This window comes from Durio zibethinus, chromosome 13 (assembly GCF_047325235.1).
Source record: "Durio zibethinus cultivar Kanyao isolate XHJ-2024 chromosome 13, ASM4732523v1, whole genome shotgun sequence".
In the NCBI taxonomy this organism is placed as follows: Eukaryota; Viridiplantae; Streptophyta; class Magnoliopsida; order Malvales; family Malvaceae; genus Durio; species Durio zibethinus.
The window spans coordinates 13,335,034-13,358,398 of NC_143174.1; the positions used below are offsets into that span (position 1 = coordinate 13,335,034).

The following is a 23,365-nucleotide window of genomic DNA, read 5'->3' on the forward strand; positions in this document are numbered from 1 at the left end:
TTTCCGCTGGAGAATGGCAGCTTCTTGGAATTCTTATTGAATTAAATCTCCTCCTCAAGTTCGGCTGGAGCTTATTCTTGGAGGAAACAAAAAATCTGTTTTAATTCCACTTCATGCCGATGTTAGAACTCCACTTGCAATTCAATCTTGAAATTTCCTTCATGCCATGCTACCACGTGATGTCCCATGTCTTCTTTCTTCGTCTCTTATCATCCCACCTTGGAGACCAATTGCAACATGATTTTCTTTCATATCGCCACACTAAACAGCCCATGCAGCAATGCAAACAGCAACCAGTTTTTGTCTTCAGTTCCTCAAATTCCAAGCTGATTTCCAATTTAAATCCAATTTGGCTCCAAAACATCTTCATAAAATTTTCAATACTAAATATAATGATCATTGCATTTTAACTCCAAAATCTAGTCAAAAGGTTTCAAAATTTATCTTTTTCCACTTTTCTTAAATTTTTCTACACATGAATAATTTAAATAAATTAGAGAAGAAAATTAAATTACGTTACCTGCTATCTAGTTTATTAATGGTAAGGACTATAAAACTAAACCAAGCTTGAAGACTAGAAAGTTGTTATGAATGCTAAATCCACTAAAAAGTATTCCATCTCCTTGATCCAAAATCCAGATAAATATATTCACGCCGATGCCTTCGCAAAATGACTCCCGCTTTTTGAGATCACAACAGTTTTATATGACAAATGAAATCGAAGTACAGTTCTCTGGAATCAAAAGAATCACTGTTAACTCATTATGTGCTAGTCCCAGCAGACTCAAAAAAGTGGTTCACTTGTTGGCAGTGTAGTCGGAACACTTGTCTCCTCGTTATCTGATGTCACAGATGGTACATCGACCTTAGCCAAAGTTGCATCTGGAGCCGGTGTGTCACTGGTAGACGTTGCTGGATTACTTTCTGCTGAAGCAATCGTATCTGGAATGCTCCCTAATGATGAATTAGGAGCTTTATCATCTGTAGCAGGTTCAGTTGCTTCAGATGTAGGTGGTGGTGATGCACCTATTGCTGCTGCAGATGGTGCACCAAGAGGTGGTGCTCCTATTGGTGTGCCTGGTGTTGCCGCTGGTGCATCAGGGGGTGATGCCTTTATTGGTGTGCCTGGTGTTGCGACTGATGAACTGGGTGGTGCTACACCTATTGGTGCTTCAGCTGGTCCACTAGGAGATGGTGCTTCTAATGCCAATGGTTTACTTGGTTGTTGCAGCGAAGTCTGTGTTGCAGGAGCAGGTTTTTTCTTAATGGTAATTGAAGCAGAGAGTGCTGACATCCCAGCAGGAAGGATTTCAATCGGTGGTTTCTTCCCTGCCTCTGACAAACTCGAAAGTTTGGGCTCCTCGAGAGAAGCCAGAAATGCAGCTGTAGCATCTATCTTTGCTGATGGTGTGTGCTCCACCTCCTTCTGTAACTCTCTGTTCCAAGTCTCAACCAAGTTCTTCAATGTTGGTCGCCCATGAGCCTGAAACAAATTTTAGACTGGTCAGAAGGCAAAAAATATGCTTTGGATCAACAACTGTCCACATGAACCAAGTCATACATGTGCGTGTAATACAGCTTCTGAAAGCATCCCAGTATCCTGCCATGCCTTCTCCATAAGAGCATTGTCTCCCACCACTGCAGCTGAAAATGCTGCTTCACGTCCCAATCCAAGGGAGATCAAGTTATTTACTAAACCCTGTAATCAAACACAATTTCTTTTACCAAACAATAACCAAATAAAGAACATCAAGTACAAAACTGTTAATTTTATCACGCCAGAATAATCCAGTAAACTGAATATTCTCAATGACAATGACTCTAGCAAGGCAATAATTCCTTTTCGGTAATATATGATTCAAAAAATCAAACAGAAAAATTAGTAAACTCATTTGAACTATTACCATATTTTCATTCATTAAGCAACTCAAAGAACTGCTGAAAAGCTTTCGCATGGGAGAAAATTAATGGCAGTAAATGTTTCCATTTTTCCCTGTAGCATTATAGACACAAATCACAGAAAAAAAAAAAAAAAGGAAAGTTGTCTGAAGATATTATTTTTCATACTTAAAGCAGTTATCAAATAAAAATCTAGGACTAATCTAATACAACTAACTTAGGTTACATTTGGTATATAAGATTAATTAAAGGATAGGATACTAATCATTATATTATATGTTTGTTATGTCCTTAAATAAAAAGATTAGATTATCGAAAGGATTAGATATCTTATGTTAATAGAATAACTTTATCCTTTGGAAAAGTAGGAGATTGTTTTCAATCTATAGGATCAGATAATTTATCAGAATTTTTAAATAATGAATTTTCTATTTTACCTATAAATTTAAAAACCTAAAATTTAAATTATCAAATATTAGAAAATAATCTCCACTCTTCAAATTTTCTTCAAAATAAGCAAGTAATTTGTAATTCAAACTTTGATATTTTTTTAACTATAAACTATAAGCTTTTTAATAATTTTTAAATATAAAAAATATATAATTTTATTTAAATTTAAATTTATTTATTATTTGTTTGATGTATCTATTTGTTTATTATGAATTTTTTCAAGCCAAAAGTATTGAAGGAATTTATCAATTGAAAAGTATTTGGGCAACTTTTAATTAATTAATAGATGATCACTAAAAAAAATAATTGAAAAATTATATCATTTATGACTACATAAAAATCAAATTAATATATAAAAGATAATTTTAACCAATAAAAAATATTATCCTACCTTAATCTTAATCTTGCACATGACAAACATGATAAATGGTAAAATAATATTCTATCTTGTTCTTAATTTTTACACACACCAAACATAACATAAGATAATATAATTTAATATAATCCTATTTATAATATTATATTATTCTATCTTTACAATCTTGTATACCAAATATAGCCTTAATTTCAATTGATAGCTTTAATTTACTTCAACTAGAAAATTACTTTACAATAAGGATACTGAGATAGATATTTTGGTATATAAGAAACTATTAGAAATAGCACCAACTAAATACAAAAATAAGGGTTGGTTAAAAAAAAGGAAAACATAATTAAGATGGTCTGGACACGTGAGATGAAGGCCTGAATAGAAAGTTTTAACTAATAAAAAAGGGTAACTGATGTTATGTACTTATGTAGCATAAAATTCTTAAAACCTTTTAGCAAGCATCAAACAGCTCCTATAACCAGTTTGAAAGAGAGGATATGAACATTGCAACTTACACTCAGGCATGTCAACTCTCCATGATTAGCAAGGCGAAGAGCAAGTCCTCTTAACTCATGACCCTGTAATGCTCCTTTCACTGAACCTGCAGTAGCTAACCTTTTAAGAGCCTCACGAGCAATGTCAGCCTGGGCAGTAGCATCAGCTGCATCAATAAGGTCCAAAAACTCCTTTGCAAATTTTACTATTCCTTGTACAGCCTCAACCAGATTTTCCTTTTTACTTGTCATATTAAGGATATCATTCAAATCAAGCCCGGGATTATCCCGTCCTATGTCCCTGCTGTTGCTCATTGTAAGAAGACATTGTAGAGCTCTTTTCAAATCATTACTCTTCATGGCTAAATCAAACTCCAACCTGTAAAACATAGAATAGCAATGTAATTGAAGAAACCATGGATCAGAATGCAATGCAAGAATAACATAAGACTCTTGCTGCAATCTAATTGGCACAAACATGAAAAACTGCATAATATACTTATAGAGTGTGCTTCAATGCAAACTCCAACAGACATATAGCACTTCCACCATCAACTTTCTTCCCCTACTTTCTTGAGCAAAAAGTTGGATTCAACAATGGAGAAGAACTTATAAAAATGCAATGTTTCAAATTCATTTTTCATGATGCTACTTCTATTGACTAGAATAGACTTCAGAAACTAGAGCTGCTAAATTAAAGGAAAAGCACAATGGTAGGTTGATACCCCATGACCATTTTTCCTTGATTGTGAATTGATTTTGCATATGATTGTATTCCACCAGAAATTCAACATTAGAGTCGGTTTGAATATCTACTAATGCAAAAATAGATGACAAAAAAAGAGAGCCATGGGCTCTTGTTAATGTGGATAAAAATGACGATGGTGGATAACTGCTGTTAGTTTGCAGCTGCTGTAGAGAAAACGTAAAAGCAGTGGGTTTTGAGAAAATTTTAATAAAAGCTATGGCAGATTAAGATGAAAGTTCTAAGTATGAAGGTTAGTTAAGGCCACAAATCAAGTACTTGATCAAAATTTGGTTGCAAGTAGCATGTGTATTATTGAAAATAGAAAAAGAAAGAAGGGAAAAAAAGGGAGAGGCGAAAGGAAGAAAAGAAAAAGAAAGAGGAAAAAACGAAATTTATATCTGCTTATATTTCAAACTCAATTGACATGTCATATTTTTTTATTAAGAATTTATGTTGCCAAAAAAAATGTGTTCCTTTTCTAAGAAATATTTAGTGCTAGCTCATTACTTCAAATTGAGATAACAGTCACACAATTCAAATGACAGTACATACATCTTTTACCTTTTCAGAGCCAAATTTAAAGTAGATGCTACAGGTACATAAAGAAAGCGATGCAGCATTAAACAAATATTATATATATAAACATATACGTTTTTGGATAAATAAATATTATATAATATTTTATAACATTTGTTATATATTATTAGTTATAATTCCATTAATTTTAAATAAAAATGGAGACAATATGCAATAAAAAGCTTCTCAAATTTGATAAATATCTTAAGAAAATATTTTATTTTCACAGTTTCTTCATGTAAATTTATTATTATGCACATACAATTATTGGGTTTGCATACGTCTGAACTCAATTTGGCCTAATAGCTTTTAGGGTTAAAAATTGTAACTTAATAATTAACCTTTTAATAGTTTCCTACCAAAAGCCCATTTGATCCCGCCCAATATTGTAATTTAGTGGCCTACTATAAACATCATTTTCTTCCTTCAACTGCCAAGATCCCACCATCTCCAACTAACTTTTCACCTCTAACTTATGTGTCAACTACATAGATCGATATGACAACTTATTTTTTGAATTATTTGCCGTATCCATGTGTATCCGACATGTATTAGGCAATGTCAAACAAGTATCAGTGTTCAACATGAATCTGACAAAAATACATGAGTGTTAGACCCATGTCCATGCTTTATAGATGCTAAAATTGAACCGATTTCAAGGTGGATGGTAAACTTAGACCACCAAGATAAGTAGAATGGTAATTTGATCCTCCACATCAATAATTGGTCCTATATCATCACATCATTTGCCTCAAAAGAATGTACTTCTCTAATCCCTTTACTGACACACTAATGAATTTTTTTACCAGGGATTAATTAAACTCTTAATTCCCTAATACAAGTATTTTTTAATCTGTTTTACTTAAATGGGGTATTTTAAGTCACATCAACACCTTGTCATATTTTAAAGTGATGAAAATGTTTTTATTTTGACAGAAACCAGATACAATCTCTGTTTAACAGTTAATTTAGAGCATCAAAGTTCATATTAAGAAATTCTTCCTTTTTTGCATATCTCCATAAATCATCTAAATTGAAAAATTGCAAATGAAGTGCACTCAAGGATATTATCGGTCTCAACATAAAAAGGTAAAAAGAATGCAAATTGAAGGTTGCTGAAAATTTAATTCACTGAATTTATGATATAAAAATTGTTTAGTATGCTATTGTAAATTAAATGTTTAGTAATTTTCTTATTAATCTTTTATAAATGAGAAATACGATTTTATAATTATTTTCAATAAGTAAAAGTTAGAAAGAAAAGAATAAATAGTTAAAAGGAAATAATATAAGATTAATGTAATTAAATAATATTTTTTCCTTGAATGAATTGATACATTAAGTAGATAAAAGCTATTTGGCATTTTCAATACTTTTATTGAAAATCTTCCATTAAGTGACTTTTACAAATGATTTATCAAACACATTGAAAAAAATAAAACCATAGAAAATTTTAATTTCAATGGTTTGAAAATTTTCGATGCCTTATCAAACACACATTAATGGTTGTTTAGGTTGGCAGAATCTCACAAGGAAAATATTGGTTGACAAAGAAGGTGGAAGAAGTCTTGACTTTAGCAATAAAAGAAAAAAAGATTTGGCAAATGGATTTCTAACAGATGGAGTTATCAACGGGGATAGATTAGTTCTTGAAGAAACTAAGAGTCTGCTCAAGCCTTTTGATTTGATTGCTAATTGTACTGGAATCAAATTTTGAAGAAATTAAAAAAAGTTTTCTATATGGGCTAAACCCAATTGGAGATATGCAGTGTTTGTCGATAATGATAGTAATGTGGTTTGTTTTAATTCTATATCCAGGAGTCAAGGGGTGGTTGTTAGTAAGTTGGGTGCAAGGTAGTTGCAACTCTGCAAAAGAAATGAGGCTGTTAAGAGTAGGGGAATGCAACAGAATTAAAATTTGTACAGAAAGAAAAGGTTTCATTAAGTCGATTTTTGAGAATAAAGACTGAAGCCAAGACCAGGTGATTCAACAGCATTTGCTAAGGAGTTGCTTTTGGTGCTAAGGAAAGAAGATGAGTTCCACCATAGACAGCCAAGGTGGTAAGCAGGGTGCCCCTGTGAGTAGGTGCTTATAAACTTGATACAAATAGAGTTAAGAAACTGGGACTATAGACGCATAAGCTCAAGGTTTACTATGGAGCCATGTATCAATTATTAATATTTTTATTTTTTAAAAGAAAGTCGGATGTGGCATTGACATGGTGTTCATGTGCCTTGAAATACCTTATTTAGGGAAATGAGATTAAACATACTCCTATAACCAAATAAGATTTTAATTTCTCTAGTTGAAGAAAAAACTCAACACTACTTTTTGAGAAAAAAACTCCACAGTACTTCAGTCCTTGAGGCAGTGGCTTGTCTACTTTTTTAAACCAGTCTGATTCCTTGTCCAAAAATTACCACACCCTCAGTGCTTGAATAAAATCAACTCAAAAGAGCAGAAACCATACATCTCCAGCTCATTGTCCTGCTATTACATTTGAGTCATTCAACAAATGCCTATTCTTGCACTTGATGCCTCTAGGTTTTTCCTGCTATCTCATGTAACATTAACCCATCCAACCTGGTCCCCTCTGACCAAGAAAAATACCCTTATCAATGTGTGCGTGTGTGTGTGTCAATACAATGCAGAAATACAAGCATATATGATGCATGGACTTGTAAAACTCAACTGTACAGATAACAATGCACAAAGAATAGCAAATAGAAAGCAAGCAAGAATACAAAGGAATGTGTGTGTGTCTGTAAGAGAGAGAAATCTAACATAGAAAAGTTTTATGACAAACAGAAGCTTATTTCAAAATTGAAATTGTAAAAAAACCACCCGTAGGAACCATAACCATAAAAGAAATCAAACACAAAATAGGTAGGGCAAACCTCTTAGATATGCCAGTTAAATGAAGTGCTTCAGTGGCATAGCCCATTCCAAGCATAAATTGTGCTAAATCATCATGATGTTCTCTGCCAAGCCGGCTTGCCCTGCAGAGGAAAACAATATGAGATTGCACAAAATTGTAATCTCGTTTGAAGTAGAGAAGAAAAATTTTATACCATTTCACTGCACTAACAGCATCTCCATAAGCAGCAAGACACCGACAACGAATGCCAGGATGGCTCAGGGACAAGGCATGCACAGTCATGTACCTACAAACAGTAATATAAGCGTAATGGAAACCCATATTTGATAATATAAATTGCAATTCTGGATGACTATAACTGAGTTTTACATGAATATAGGGCATCACACGAAAACAATTGGGCATTTCTAATCAAGAAACCACCTCAAGGAACATGTTCTAATATAATTTATATAATCATGGAACCACAGATCACAGGCCTTCAAGGTATATACATCACAAATAAATAATGGAAAGAGGTGAATGCTGGAAAAGTACTACCTTAATAAAAGTACAAAAGATCAAGATATATATCAACGAATAATTGTTTTAAAGCAAAATAAGCGAACTAGTGGCAAAATTATATATATAAAGTTACACTAGTGTCATCTAAACATGCCTAATAATTGAGAAGTCTCCAGTAATAATCAGAGCTACACCATTAAAATGCAACATTTAGAAATTCCAAAAGCAAGTAATCAACCAAAAGAAGAACAGGAATTCCAAATTGGCGCCATGCCAAATTTGTCCCCACTTATGCAATCAATGAAAAGGTCAACCACAAAAGAGGCAAAGAGAAAATTGGGGGAAAATTATTAAGAGAAAGTGCAATGATAAAATTCTTTATTAAGCCATTGAATTTCTCAGAGTGCAGGACAAACTACCTATCAATGAGCCAGAGAACTCCATCTCTCACGCCAACCACAATTAGTGGTCCCACTGGTCGTTTTTGCTCAGTTGGAAAACGAGTAACTGCTACTGTGACCCCTCCACCACCAACAGCTATCTCATTAACCTTTCTTTCTTCCATCTCTTTTAGCATTGTTGCATCATCCCCATCAACTTTAGATTGCTTCGGCAATGATAAGAAAGGGGGCACAGAAGGAGCATGCTGGAAAGAAGCTAATCGAACAACCTGACAAGAAAACACATTGATACAAAACAGAGACCCCTAATCAAATTGTAGACAGTAGCAGCAAATATTAAGGCATAACATACAGAATTATCAACCTAAATATATCTTGCACCCAAAAAAGATAACTAATTACAGCAACAAGAAGTAGTGATAGCTGTGGGAAAACACTTATTTACAGCTGGTTGTAATCTTGTAATCTGTATATTTATATTTGTATCTCTAGAATTAAGTATTTGTATCCCTAAAATTAAGGAAGATTTAGTTTCCTAGTTTAATCCCTAGTTAGTTGTATATAAACCTAAGATTCTTGTATAATTCAAGATAAGCAGATTTTCAATATACATTCAGTTTCCACATAGTATCAGAGCTTTAGGCTCTTCTTGGGAAGAAAAATTTTCAGCCTTCATTGCTGACTTTTTTAGGCCTTCATTGCCGAATCCTGTTTAGGTTTTCATTGCCGAACCCTTTCAAAGAAAGATATCACTATCACCCAATTTGAGAAAATGTTAACTGGGAAAATTACTGGAGTACTACAGATATCACAGAAACAAGGAGAGTTCAACAGGGAAGAGATTGAAAAGCTGAGAAACTTATTGAAAATCCTTGAAAAGCCTACTATGGTAAGTTCTTTGGGTAAAGTTTCTAATTCAGGTAAAGTTTCCGGTTCTCACGGATTAAATGTCTCGGCTAAGCCTATTACGAGTTCTTGGGTCATTGACTCAGGAGCCACAAACCACATGACACATTCCCCACAAAAGTTTAGTACATATAACCTGTGTCCTAGTAATAAGAAAATTGTTGTTGCTGATGGTTCACTTACCACAGTGGCAGGATTAGGAGATGTTCAAGTTAATCCCTCATTTGTTCTCAAAAATGTTCTTCATGTTCCTGGATTGTCTACTAATCTAATATCTATACAAAAACTTACCAGAGATATGAATTGCAAAGTAACTTTTTATCCCTCTTATTGTGAATTTTAGGACCAGAGTTCGGGGAAGATGATTGGATTTGCTAAGGAGAATGATGGACTATACTATCTTGAGACATCAAATAACACAAGTAGTATAAAAAATAGTTTACCTTTGTCATTTCTTTCTGAAAAATCTTCCAATAAAGACAAAATTTGGCTTTATCATTTTCATCTTGGACATCCTTCTTTTGAAACCTTGAGAAACATGTTTCCTTCTTTGTTCAAAGAATTAAATGTTGAAGATTTTCATTGTGATATTTGCGAATTTGCAAAACATAGACGTGTGTCTTTTTCAATCAGTAACAAAAGTAGTTCTACTCCTTTTTACTTGATTCATAGTGACATTTGGGGTCCCTCTACAATTCCTAATATTTCTGATGCGAGATGGTTTGTTTCATTTATAGATGATTGTACTAGGGTCTCTTGGATTTTTTTACTTAAATCCAAATCAGATGTGAATAGTATGTTTTTAAGCTTCCAAAACATGATCCAAAATCAATTTGGAGTAAGAATCAAGAGAATTAGGTCTGATAATGCAAGAGACTACTTCAACCAGAGTCTATCCACCTATTTCCAAAAAGAGAGGATTATCCATGAGTCATCTTGTGTTAATACTCCACAGCAGAATGGAGTGGCAGAGAGGAAAAACAACCATTTACTAGCCACAACCCGAGCCTTTCTTTTTCAAGCAAATGTACTTAAATCTTATTGGGGGGAAGTTGTTCTCACTACCACACACATTATAAATAGGTTACCTTCAAGAGTTTTGGGATTTAAAACTCCTATGGAACTACTCTCACAATTTTATCCCAACCTCAATACCACAAACAATCTCACACCTAGGATATTTGGTTGTACATCATTTGTTCTTGTTCACAGTCATAACAGGGGAAAGTTGGATCCAAGAGCGATTAAGTGTATTTTAGTGAGGTATTCTTCAACTCAAAAAGGATATAAATGTTATCATCCTCCTACCAAAAAATTTTTTGTGTCTGCAGATGTCACTTTTGAAGAAAATAAACCATTTTTAACTCAACATTATCTTCAGGGGGAGACTTCATTCATGGAAGATAAGGATAAAGACTTCTTTTTGCTTGATTTGGCCCCTTCTTCAACATTTACACCCATTAATTCTTCTGAGTCGAAACCTGTTTCTGCTGAGCCCAAGTCAAACACTGAATTTGAGTCTGAACCCATTCCAAATACGAAAGATGCGACAAAGGATAATATTGTTCTTGATTCTATGAAGGAATTACAGGTGTACTCAAGAAGGAAAGTTCCAGATCCTGAACCAATGCCAGTCCAAGAACCTGATCCTAACTCTAGAATAGAGGTAACTACAGTTTGACTCTGTTTCTCAAAATGAGCATGAATCTCCTAAAACTATAACTAGTGATTATGATTTGCCTATTGCCATTAGGAAAGGAACCAGAGAATGTACCAAGCATCCACTATACCCAATATCTAATTTTGTGTCATTTAAAAAATTCTCACCATCCCACAAAAATTTTCTTGTGAGCCTAAACACTATTTCTGTTCCAACTACATTATCCGAGGCATTATCCAGTGAGAAATGGAGGCAAGCCATAAAAATAGAAATGGAGGCCTTAGAGAAAAATCAGACATGGGAACCGGTAGAGTTGCCTAAAGGAAAAAATCCAGTGGGGTGTAAATGGGTTTCAACTGTAAAATACAAAGCAAATGATACTGATGAAAGGTATAAAGCCAGGTTAGTGGCTAAGGGCTACACTCAAACCTATGGAGTGGATTACCAGGAAACCTTTGCTCCAGTTGCCAAGATGAATACAGTTAGGATTTTGTTATCATTGGCTGCAAATTACAATTGGCAGCTTCAACAATTTGATGTAAAGAATGCTTTTTTACATGGTGATTTGGAAGAAGAAATATATATGAAGGTTCCACCGGGATTTGGAGGTCATCTAGAAGCAAGCAAAGTATGCAGGCTAAAAAAGGCTTTATATGGCCTTAAACAGTCTCATAGAGCTTGGTTCGGGAGATTTGCCAAAGTGATGCTAGCAATGGGATATAAACAGAGTCAAGGAGATCACACATTGTTTATCAAGAACTCTGATTCAGGGAGTCACAGTTCTATTAGTGTATGTTGATGATATAATTGTAACTGGAGATGATGAAAAAGAGAGAATCTCTAAAACAGTGTTTGGCTAAAGAATTTGAGATAAAAGAGCTAGGGAGATTGAAGCACTTCCTAGGAATTGAAGTAGCTCACTTACGGCATGGTATTTTTATATCAGAACAGAAATATGTGATGAATCTTCTGAAGGAAACTGGGAAGCTTGCATGTAAACCTGCAAATACCCCTATAGATCCTAATCATAAAATTGGAGAAGCTAATGAAGATGCTGCTGTAAATAGAGAGATGTACCAAAGATTAGTTGGAAGACTCATTTATCTCTCACATACTAGACCTGATATAGCATATGCTGTGAGTGTGGTAAGTCAATTTATGCATAGTCCTAAAGAAGTGCACCTACAGGTTGTCTACCGTATATTGCACTATTTGAAGGCCAATCTTGGGAGAGGTATCTTATTCAAAAGAAATTCGGGGTTAGTTCTAGAAGCATATACAGATGCTGATTATGCAAGTTCAGTAACTGATAGAAGATCCACCTCAAGCTACTGCACTTTCTTAGGTGGTAATCTTGTGACTTGGAGGAGTAAAAAACAGAATGTGGTGGCAAGATCAAGTGCTGAAACAGAGTTCAGAGCAATGGCTCAAGGAATTTGTGAACTACTATGGTTAAAGATTATCCTAGAAGACTTGACGATCAAGTGGGATGGACCAATGAGGCTCTACTGTGATAACAAGTCTGCAATAAGCATTACACACAATCCTGTGCAACATGACAGAACAAAACACATTGAAGTAGATCGGCATTTCATAAAGGAAAAACTAGACGGTGGGTTGATTTGTACACCTTATGTATCAACGAAGGGTCAACTTGCAAATGTGTTGACTAAAGGTCTCAGCAGTGCAACATTTCAAGAAATTATTTCCAAGCTGGGAATGGAAAACACCTATTCACCAGCTTGAGGGGGAGTGTGGGAAAACACTTATTTACAGCTGGTTGTAATCTTGTAATCTGTATATTTATATTTGTATCTCTAGAATTAAGTATTTGTATCCCTAGAATTAAGGAAGATTTAGTTTCCTAGTTTAATCCCTAGTTAGTTGTATATAAACCTAAGATTCTTGTATAATTCAAGATAAGCAGATTTTCAATATACATTCAATTTCCACAATAGCTATTAGAGTTCATTTCCTTTATTTTATTCTTTTTACTAGTTTTGAAATATCTCGAAGACATAGGAGCTCCAACATAATAACAATAAGAAAAATAATGTGCATATGCCAGCATCCAATTAAAGGTAACTAAATAATGAATAACACATATTCCAATCTTCAAGTAATTCCAACGTTGGCTTTCTCTTTCAAATTGAGCTCAGTTAAAATTGCAAGCTTGTGCTTCTTTTTATTCTATTATTCCCTATGAACGAAACATGCTACTGCAAACATTTAGAGCACCTCACATCCAATATTTGGATTTCTTAAAGTCACCTATAATGTTCTGTTTTTGTTTTTTTTTTTTTTTTTTTTTTGGGGGGGGGGGTGGGGAAGAGGGCGGATATTAGACAGTATTCAACAGCATTATTATAAATTTTATTTTCTGCAAGCAGAGATTTCAAAGGAAACAAGTGCCTACCAGTTTTTGGAAGTCAATTTCGAGTAACACAATCCCTCAGCTAAGGAATCGTAAACTTATAGAAAGAGAATTATATTGAAATATAAAAGTATACAAACCTTCAAAACCAAGCCAATATGAAACTTCAAAAAGAAGGTGCAAACGTTAAATGAAAAGCTATAGCTTGAATAATCACATATGAAGTGTCTTGATTCACTTACATCCTTGTCTCATAAGATCCAGCCACAATTTTAGAAAATATTCAACATTTCTCTTACCTAACGTTATTTCGTTTCTTAAAATAGGCTTTCTTATCAGGCAAACAGGTAGTTTTGGAAAATAAGTTCAAAGTATGATATGCTCATGTAATCACTGAAAAGATTATGAAAAAATGAAATCAAGACAATATAACACAAAGGGAGCATTGTTGTTGTAAACACCCTATTTCATCCCAAGTTATTCTCGAATCTCGAGTTATTTTAAAACAGGCTTTGGACCTAATCCATTTGATTTGGATTTATCATTTGAGTATTGGGCTCAAATTATATTTTGAACTCAATGTAAACCTATTTGTTTTTATTATTTTATTTATTTATTTTTGTTTTTATTAATATTTTGCAGGAAAATAAATAAAAAGATAAAAAAAAGGGGACAAATTAAGTGATAAGATTCTGTGTTTGAAATTTGGAGTTTGGATTAAGTTTTTGAAATTTCAATGCCTTTTTAAACTCAAAATTCAGATTAAGGGATAGGATGCTCGATTTTTGAATTGGCATCCTATCTTCATCATCTTTATATAAACCATTCTTCAAAACATAAAGGGTGGAAAATCAGAGTGAAAAATACAGAGCAAAACCCAAAAGAATTAGGGTGAAAAATACAGAAAAAAACCCAACAATTACTGGCAGCTCCATCAACATTTTCGTTCTTTTCTCCACCATGCCACCACCATCACTAGTACCAAACGAGTCCTTAATCTACCACAGCACCGCCAAACAGTCCATCCTTTAGCCACAGCCACCAAGCCTGACACTGGAGTGCCAACACATCTTACAACTTGGGCTAAGACTACGAAGGACTTATCCAAAAATAAAATGGGCCTATCCTTGGTCCAAATCCACTAAACAAATGCAAAAATAAGGTGGGTTAGAATATAGAGGTTGTGCTCACACTAGCTAGAAAAAGAGAGCATGAAGATGGATGGGATTATGGTCAGATTCATGGATGAACCTAGACACCAAATATTATGCACATTATCAATGTGCAAGTATGTAATTTGTAGGAGTAAATGGGCAAAAATTGTGTTCACACTACAAAATATTGTGTTCACATGCAAATCTCATGATTTTAGGCACCATTTCAGCAAGACAAGATTGAAGGCAGTCACATCAATTTAACAATCCAAAAAAAGGCAATCTTTGAAGCTTCCATGCTTGGAGGGATATTCCTAGCCTATTTATTTTTTGTTATTCTTTGTAGAAGGCAAAATAGAGTTTGTTTTATCTTTAAGCAATCTTTTAGATTGTTCTCAAGTTCTGTATCTCTTAGGTGAATTTCCTAGAGTGGTGAACTTCTATAGTTCCATATCCTTGATTAGAATTCTTAAGATAGTGTTTCTGTATCCTTTAGTGTCTAGCCTTGGTGGTGAACTTCTATCATTTTAATCCAATAACAATATTCCATCATTATTCAAATTTTTGTGAGTTGTCTTCTTTGTGAGTTTTTCTATTTAGAATTAATCTTCAACATCTCAACCATCAATTCCCAGTATCAAATTGGTATCAGAGCTATGGCAAGTCATCGTTGTCAAACACCAACAAAAGATGTTGAAGCCAACACCAACATTGCAGCAGCTACAAATGCTGAACCAAGGGATGCCCTCACAAAGGAAATGCGGCAACAAATCCTTACAACAACAATTGCATATGCAAGAAGAGAAAGAGGAGATAAGAAGGCAAGAAAGGAGGAATCAAGAAGATAAAGGGGAGGCCAATCCATACCATGAAAACCACAGCGATTCTGACGATAGCACCCCACCTCACCCACGGCAAGTAAGAGACTACCTACATAGAAACCAACTTCAACATAGCATGTTCAACCGGAAGATAGAGATTTTTGAGTTTGAGGTGAAAATGCAACTTAGGGAGTTCTTAGATTGGCTACACATAGTGGAGCGCATCTTCGAATACCATGATGCCCCTGAGCATCGCAAGGTGAAGCTAGTGGCCATCAAAATTAGAAAGCATGCATCCTTTCGATGAGAAGATAGGAGTAAAATTGCAACTTAGGAGAAAATGAAAAGAGAACTGAAGAGGAAGTATCTCCCAGACAACTTCCAGCAAGATGTCTTCCTCTACAACTTGAAGTAAAGAGATCTTTCAGTGGAAGAGTATATGGCTGAGTTTGACCACTTAAGTTGAAATGCAAATTAATGGAACAAGAGGAGCAGACTATTGCCCAGTATCTTGGAAGATTGAAGATTGAGATAGCTATTGTGGTACAGCTACAACTTTATTGGACTTTCAACAATGTATGCAAGCTCATTCCAAAACAGCCCCAAAAGAAAGATGGAACCTTAACTAGCAAGCCTCAGTCTAGTGCACAAATCAAAAGGTGTTTTAAGTGTCAAGGGCTTGGACACATTGCCTTAGAATGCCCAAACAGGAAGCTGGTTGAAAAGAATCAAAACCTCAAGGAGAAAGAGGTAACCTATGACGATTGTGGAGCATCCTTAGACATACAATCCAGCTTGAGTACCGCACCTGCTAAGGAAGAAGATTGGGCATTGTGAGGATACTATAACCTTCCTCATACGTAACGATACTCCTGGACCTAGTTCTAGTTTCGTAGACATTGAATCTACCTTTTAAGAAAACTTGAGTCAAGATTGGGACTTCTCTTTAAAACGAGACAAATTCAGTTAGGGGGCCAATCACACCTAAACAAAAAAGATTGGTGGCAACTTCTTAAATTAATGTCTAATGATAGGTCCATAAATCTATACGTTATGACAGTTGTCAAAGGTGCAAGGTGCACTCTACATGCTAGGAGAAAGTTCAAAAAAATGCTCACCCAAGTGAAGTAAGGTGCTAATTTCTAGAAGATAATAATATAAAGGACAAACAAAATTGCATGTACAATGTCTATGATTTTGTTAATAAACATTAAAAAGTGTACTCCATTACATGGCCTAATGTGTTCCAAAGATCAAGAAGTATCATAACTAAAGTCATCAAACAAAGTACTAAGTTTTCTTCACTTCCATCTTCAACAAAATGTTGTGCATCAATAATATTATTTAATTTTTTGTTAATGTAAATACAGCTGATTTTTTTTTTACTATTCAAAGAATATCTAACAAAAGAAACTAAAAACTAAAGAAACAAAGGACACTTTAAAGTCGCATGTGTTTTTTCTGCGCCTTTCACATTGAAAAAAAAAAAAAAGTGCCTAGACACAAAAGGCATGGGTCTGATTAAAGGCACTCCTCTGAAAGGGAACAAGGCTCTTTGCTTCTTTTACACTATGCCTCGGAGCCTAGGAGCCTTGACAACACTGAAAGGAAGCATGCACAACAGTATAACACCACCTCCACTAATGACAACCAGCAGAAAAAATTATAAACAAGCGTAAGAATTCTGACCTGCAGCATAGGTGGTCTCAATGTTATTCTTTCTTGTGTAGCAGTTTGGGGACCTTCTACGGTGATTAGAGCCAACTCTCCATGCTCAGCAACTGCTCTTGCCTGTGCTTCTTTTAGTTTCATCTCTTCTTTCATCTTTCTTGTTTCTATGTCAATGGGTGCAACTCCAGCATCCACAAAAACACATCTGATGAGGGGGTAAATTAATAGAAGTGGCAATATAGCTTTTTATGCCTTCAATTGTGACCTTAGAATAGGCATCAATCAAGGAATTCAATTCTATTTAGAAATACCACTCATAAAAGGGAAAAGATTAGTGAGAAAAACCAATTATCGCATGCAGTGGGTAGTGCAATCTCTAATTGAAATCAATACATGAAATAATTCAAAATGGATTAAGTAGTATCATGCAGTGAGAACTGTTGCAAATACATTCTCAAACACTTCTACCATTTATTCAGAGTAACTAATAGTACAATCTTATCAAAATTAAATTAGACGATGAAAACATTACTTCAAAGCAATAGATGTAGTAGCTTGACATAAAACATTGATCTAGGACATATCAAGGGGATAATTTTTTTTTCCTACTTATGGTTTATAAAGGTTCTGGAATTTTGGGGTTTACAGCTAATAGTAATTAGGATTGGGGCTTAGAAGTAAATAAAGGTTTGATTCTATTGAGGCTTAACCTCGGAAGAGAGTCAAACTGGAAAGGAAAGGTGGCCAGGATTGGTGAGCACCAGAAAAACCAGGGCAAATTTGTTGCTATTATTCTTGTGCCACAAACAATAAACTCCATGAATAACCTAAATCCAACAAAACTACTCTTGGGTGGAGGAGTTTACAGAAATTATAATACTGCACCTTTGTATTGAAGTACCTACAAACCATAATATCAAATTCTACAAAGCAAATGTTGGAACTGCTTAATGAAGAGTGAAGAATAAAGTCTTTCATTGCCTTCATTAGACATGAGAAGTCAAATTGTAAAATTTTATATTCCATTATTCCGCAAAGCAATGTAAATCTCAACTTAATTAGTAACATAAGTACCTTTCCATAAACTTATTTGTCCATTTAATCACTTCCATGTCAAAGAGGGCTATAACTAGAGTAAAGCATATTTTCATAGAAAAAAAAATTACAAAAATATGCAGAAAATAAAGAGTGAAGAAAACCAGGATTTTCAATTTAATGTAAACAAACTTCTGAACAAGTAACTATATCATACTCAATTGTAGTTGGTGTAGCCACAAACAATTGCCTCCGTTGCCAAACAGCTCCAGTGGCGTAGGCAATTGCAACATCTCCAAGGTATCTATACTGGGGACGCAAGGAACAGATGACAATATAACGCTGATAAGCAAGAGCACAATACTCAACAGTTTGGTCCCAGGCAGTCCACTCTGGTTGAGGGAGAAGACCACCTACTGGTTGAAAAGTCTCCCAACTGCACATTATATCTTCAATCAATTATTATGTTGCTGAAAAGGAAATAGCATATTATCTTTGTCATCAGATGGTGAAATTAAAATACACGTAAAAGTGCAGTAGATTTTGGGCAACACAAATTTCTCAAAGCACTCGTTCAGGACTAGGCCAACAAAAACTTTGGAACTGCTCCTATACAATTTATATGCACACACATACAATACGTACACAAAGACTGGTTCAGGAGTTCAATTTGAACAAGAGTTCATGGTAGCTGGTTCAGGACTCTAAAAAACTTGTATCACAAATTCCCAAAAATATCTAAATATATCCCGGCCATAAATGTCATTTGGGTTCGTATCACACATATTCTCTTACACAAAGATAGAAGGTGAAGTAAGATCAACTAAGTCCAGCATTACATATACATATTTTGTATACAAACATTATAAAATTCCACATATTATTCTCAAAGGCTTGATGATGCAGACAACCAAGATGTAAGAAGAATTCAAACATAAATGTCACAAAAAAATTTAGAGTTAAAGAGTCAAGCCTATTCTGTAAATTGATGGACAGAATACAGAAAAACTGTCAACTTTCAACCTTAGGCAAACCTTCAACTTAAAGGAGTTTTTTTAAGTCAGTTTTGGTAATTTCTTATCTCGGATCTCAAGTCCTCATAGGTATAGGATTAACAGCTCTGAACAAAAGCATGTCAATCATTTCAATTGATGTAGGACAAGCTCACGGTTTCAGCAATTATGCTTTCTTTACAGATTTTTGTGAAACAAACCTAATCCCAGGTATGAACCTCCAGTACGTAAGTTTGAATCCTAAAAAAAGGTATGCTACCCAGTATTTAACTAGGTTCAGAGAAGAGGAATGTAGACTAGTTTTCAAAGTCAACTATTTCTGCACCAAGTGTAAGCTCTCAAAACTTAAGCCATACATGATGCTTGGAAGCCCAACCAAAAGCTGTACTATTATACCAGACAAAATTATGTTAATGGCATACAGGCTACATAATAATTATTTTCACCTGAAAAGCTGAAAGTTTTGAGGCACTGCCTCAGTAGGAGATCTCTGAGAAGAAAATCCATCATCAAAAGTAGCAAAAGATCCGCTACTTCCAAATCCTGACAATGGCATAGACTGAATTGTTGATATAGCTGTTGCAGCACCAGGGCTAACCCTACGAGATGTTCGATAGGCAACACCAAGTAGTGCCCCTCCATGCAGGCCAATGACCTAGCAGAGAAACTTTTAAGTTAGGAGAGGAGTCTAACCATGCACAATGCAGCATAAATGGAGAGTACTGAGAAACACATCAAAATCTAACAATATGAAATCTTATCAGTGCTATTTAATGCTGGAACTATAAATTTTTTCAGCAAGTCATTGAAAATCCCACCAATAGTTGGCAGCAGCCTAAAATATCATCTATCCAATTATTTTTTCACAGATAATAAACAGGCCTAACATGATCTAGAATTTCTCCCCTAGTGAAAAGAAAACAAAACCATTTGTTAAAAGACAACATAATTTGTGGAAAAGATTGTTACAAATAACTTGGCACTAAGAAACCATCTCTCCTCATATTTGAAGAACCAATGCATCAAGAATGAGTCTAATTCTACTTAAATGAAGTAACAGTAAATACTAATCAAGGAGATTAAAATACCGGTTCACTTTGGCTACCTATGGACCTCATTAATATGTTTGAAGTTCCATCATCCAGCAAAATGCGAACTTGGACATTAGCAGAAGCAGCAGTAGCAGCTGCTGCTGCAGCCTGAGCTGCAGCTGCAGCTGCTTCTTTAGCTTTTCTTGATGAACTTCCCTTAGGGAGAACAGGCATTCTAGGAGGTAATGCAAACTCTAATATAGCAAATCTGTCACAACATGTATCCCAAGCCAGAAGCCTTGCACTTCCTGAATCAACAATGGACCAATCACTAACCTTGTAGATTGAGAAATAAGGAATATCAGGCCAGACAATTGCAAGATACCTGCACATAAGTTCTTCAGTAAGAATGATGCCCGTTATAAAAGTAGAATGGTAAAATTGCTCAGTATGAGAGTTAATGGACAGAACATATTCCAGCTGAAATTTCTCTCTCCAAGCATAACATATGTGCATGCACATGGGAAAGTAGGATGTACTTATAGCTGACTGGTACAAGAGCATAGATGTTCTTTGTCTCTCTTCTAGGCCAGGAGGGGAGAAGAAGAGGAACTAACAGTCCAAACTAGACGTGAAATAGCATGTAAACAAACCCCAAACAAATTTAATGTATGTCTACATCCAAAATCATCTACTACACTTATTGTTGAAACTGGCACTCAGTAAAGCAACAACAAATCAACAATTGTGTTGAAGCAAAAAAAGAGTACTTACTTTCCAGAACTGCTTACTGAAAGAACTGAATATGAATCATGAGGAACAGGTGTACTAATGTGCTTTTTAATCTGCTTCACATGCAAGGATTCAAGTGAATCTCCCTTCAACTTTCCTGCTTCAAATAAAGAGCCATTATTTCCAAGTGATGGATTTGCTGTGTTGGACAGCTGAAAGTTTAACAGTTTCAATTCCCTTTCAACAATGTAGACAGCAGAATGTTCTCGACTTCCGGCTGGCGTTGGGAGAGGAACTACAGGAGGAAGAGATTTAGCATCAAATTCACTGACAATAATACCAACATTGGTCCCAGTAGCAACAAGATGAGGCTGTAAAGGATGTGCAACCATACAATAAACCTGCAGTAGGAAACTTATAAAAGTCAAAACAGACATCTTTAGGAAGAGATCGGGTGGTGGGGAGGAAGAAGAAAGGAAAAGAAACATCAAGCTATGTGGAAAAGAATGACAATCATATAATGGCCAATTTCATGGGCAAAGAATAAATATAACATTTAAATTTCTTTATAGAGTAAGCAGTAAATGGATGATATTTTTATGTTTCTAGTGCTTTAGTTTCTAAATTTTCAGAGATATTCACCAGGAATTTAAACCCATCTACACAAACCAAAGTCTAGCTGCCAGAGGTTAGGCCAATGAGGTCCCAACATGTTCTTCTATATCCTTAGTTGAGCTTCTTGTACAAGCAATTAGAATTTACTCAAAGAGCTTGACCATTTTCTTCCCTACGTAAATCTCTTTGTTCTACAGTTTATTAGATTACTGATTTAAGTTTCCTGCAATATTGACACTGAACATAACATTAAGGGCGTATAACATTAAACTAAAACTACTAATTAAGTTTTATAAAAAAATAAAATAAAAATAAAATCCCCACCAATGGAGGTCCTAGGATCACAACTACAAAAACAGCCACATACCCTAAGTTTCTTGTTTGGTGCAACTACTTGAGGAGGAACAAGTGAAGACAGATCACACAATGGTCTTGTAAGTGCTGAATAAGTTGGGTGCTCAATAGCCCTGCAAAAAGGTTAAAATAGTAAGTATGATATCCTTGCAATAATTAAACAAACGATACTGCCTCAAATTGTCATTATTTACCGCATATAGCCTTCCACCAATATATTGTAACAAAAGCCAACATATAAAAAAAAAAAAGATTTATAAATGTATTTAGTGGGAGACATTGAGAAAATAAAAAAAAATTAGCGTACCAAATATAGGAATCTTTGACACAAGTCAAAATATCAAGGTTAGGAGCTCGAGGATGACACCAAGATGCTACACTATGACATGCAAGCTTTGGAACGGGTTTAATTCGCCGTAACTCCTGTAGCAGAGAAGTTAACAAGAATGAAAAGAGAAAACAAGCCAACTCTTTACTGCAAAATTTCAGTTACAGGAAGTGCTATTCACAACTGTTAATACTTCTCATGGGACAGTACAAAACCTTAAAAGAGATTGTGTCCCATATGGCCAATGTCTTGTCTGCACCGATTGTAATAAGCTGAGGAGCGCCTCCAATCACTCTAGAAAGCTCAACAGCAATAACTCCACCATCATGTGCCTATTTGATGTCATAAAAATGAAAACTTTCTCATAGAAAGTGCATCTAGAAAATATGCACAAAAATAGGTCCAAAAAGTTTAAGTGAATACATTGAAAAGAGGTATAGAGCAAGAAATTTTTAAGAAAAGAAATAACCCTATAAACAACACTCATAATACATTTCAATATTTCACAAGGGGAACATAAATGTATACAATCCCAAAAAAAAATAAAATAAAATAAAATAAACATTATCTTCTTGTATTGGAGGGCAATTAAGGTTGCCTCTTAATACACCAACACCCTAGCCTATCTTTGATAGAATATGATTTTTCGCTCAGATTATTATATCAATCAATGAATAACATACCATGTTGATTATTAGCCTTTAAGTAGGTGAGACGTTCTCAATAATTAAAGAGATAAGCACCTTCAAACTTAGCTTGGGTACAAGTTCTTGTGAATCCTGACCATGGTCTGCACTCCAAAGTACAAGTAAACCATCACTAGCACCTGAAACAAGAAGTGCCTGCAATTGAAAAAGAAAACAAACAATAAACAAGTATTACATGTTAAGGAGAAATCATATCCAGCCAAAATTCAAAGATACAAGAATGTATTCACAATAATAGCATTATTGCAAAATCAATGGAACCCAGTGGTGAGCTAGAAATTAAGTTGGAGGGCCTAAACAAATGACAATATGTTTTTCTTAAATACATTTAAGTTACACAAAACCAGAGGCAAAACAATAGTGAAAAAAAATCTATCTAAACATCCCTAAAAGAAGCTTGAAAAATCTTAAATCAATAATCTCACTTCAATGAGAATATTTAGGGGAGGGATCCCCTCACACCAATGTAAAATTAAAAAGTTTTACACCTTTTTTGAACCTTGGGTCAAAATTAAACCCATGACTAAGATTAAATCATTTCTTTTACTCATCTTGCCTTCTTTCTCTTTTCTGTCTCTGTTTCATCCATTTAAAGCAACACCAATCACTTTCTCCAACAAGAATTTCCATCCTTTCGTTGTTT

The 23,365-nt window shown here is 34.7% G+C and overlaps 1 protein-coding gene across 3 annotated transcripts in view; it reads right to left on the bottom strand.

The window, feature by feature from the left end:
• Window positions 1-420: 420 nt before the first annotated feature.
• Window positions 421-23,365, bottom strand: part of LOC111302856 (Transducin/WD40 repeat-like superfamily protein) — a 37,989-nt gene continuing 15,044 nt past the window's right edge. For 2 of the 3 annotated variants that reach the window (XM_022898720.2, XM_089741897.1), the window contains 15 exons: window positions 22,759-22,857; window positions 22,231-22,347; window positions 21,995-22,110; window positions 21,701-21,800; window positions 20,761-21,119; window positions 20,044-20,371; window positions 19,402-19,610; window positions 18,160-18,378; window positions 16,926-17,112; window positions 8,340-8,590; window positions 7,610-7,702; window positions 7,436-7,537; window positions 3,235-3,592; window positions 1,562-1,699; window positions 421-1,483 (listed from right to left, as the gene is read on the bottom strand). In XM_022898720.2, coding sequence (XP_022754455.1) covers window positions 785-1,483; window positions 1,562-1,699; window positions 3,235-3,592; window positions 7,436-7,537; window positions 7,610-7,702; window positions 8,340-8,590; window positions 16,926-17,112; window positions 18,160-18,378; window positions 19,402-19,610; window positions 20,044-20,371; window positions 20,761-21,119; window positions 21,701-21,800; window positions 21,995-22,110; window positions 22,231-22,347; window positions 22,759-22,857 — 3,375 coding nt within the window. In that variant the 3' untranslated portion in view covers window positions 421-784. Of the gene's footprint in view, window positions 1,484-1,561; window positions 1,700-1,904; window positions 1,994-3,234; window positions 3,593-7,435; window positions 7,538-7,609; window positions 7,703-8,339; window positions 8,591-16,925; window positions 17,113-18,159; window positions 18,379-19,401; window positions 19,611-20,043; window positions 20,372-20,760; window positions 21,120-21,700; window positions 21,801-21,994; window positions 22,111-22,230; window positions 22,348-22,758; window positions 22,858-23,365 lie in introns of all 3 variants that reach the window. The other variant, XR_016326497.1, reaches the window with a different exon arrangement.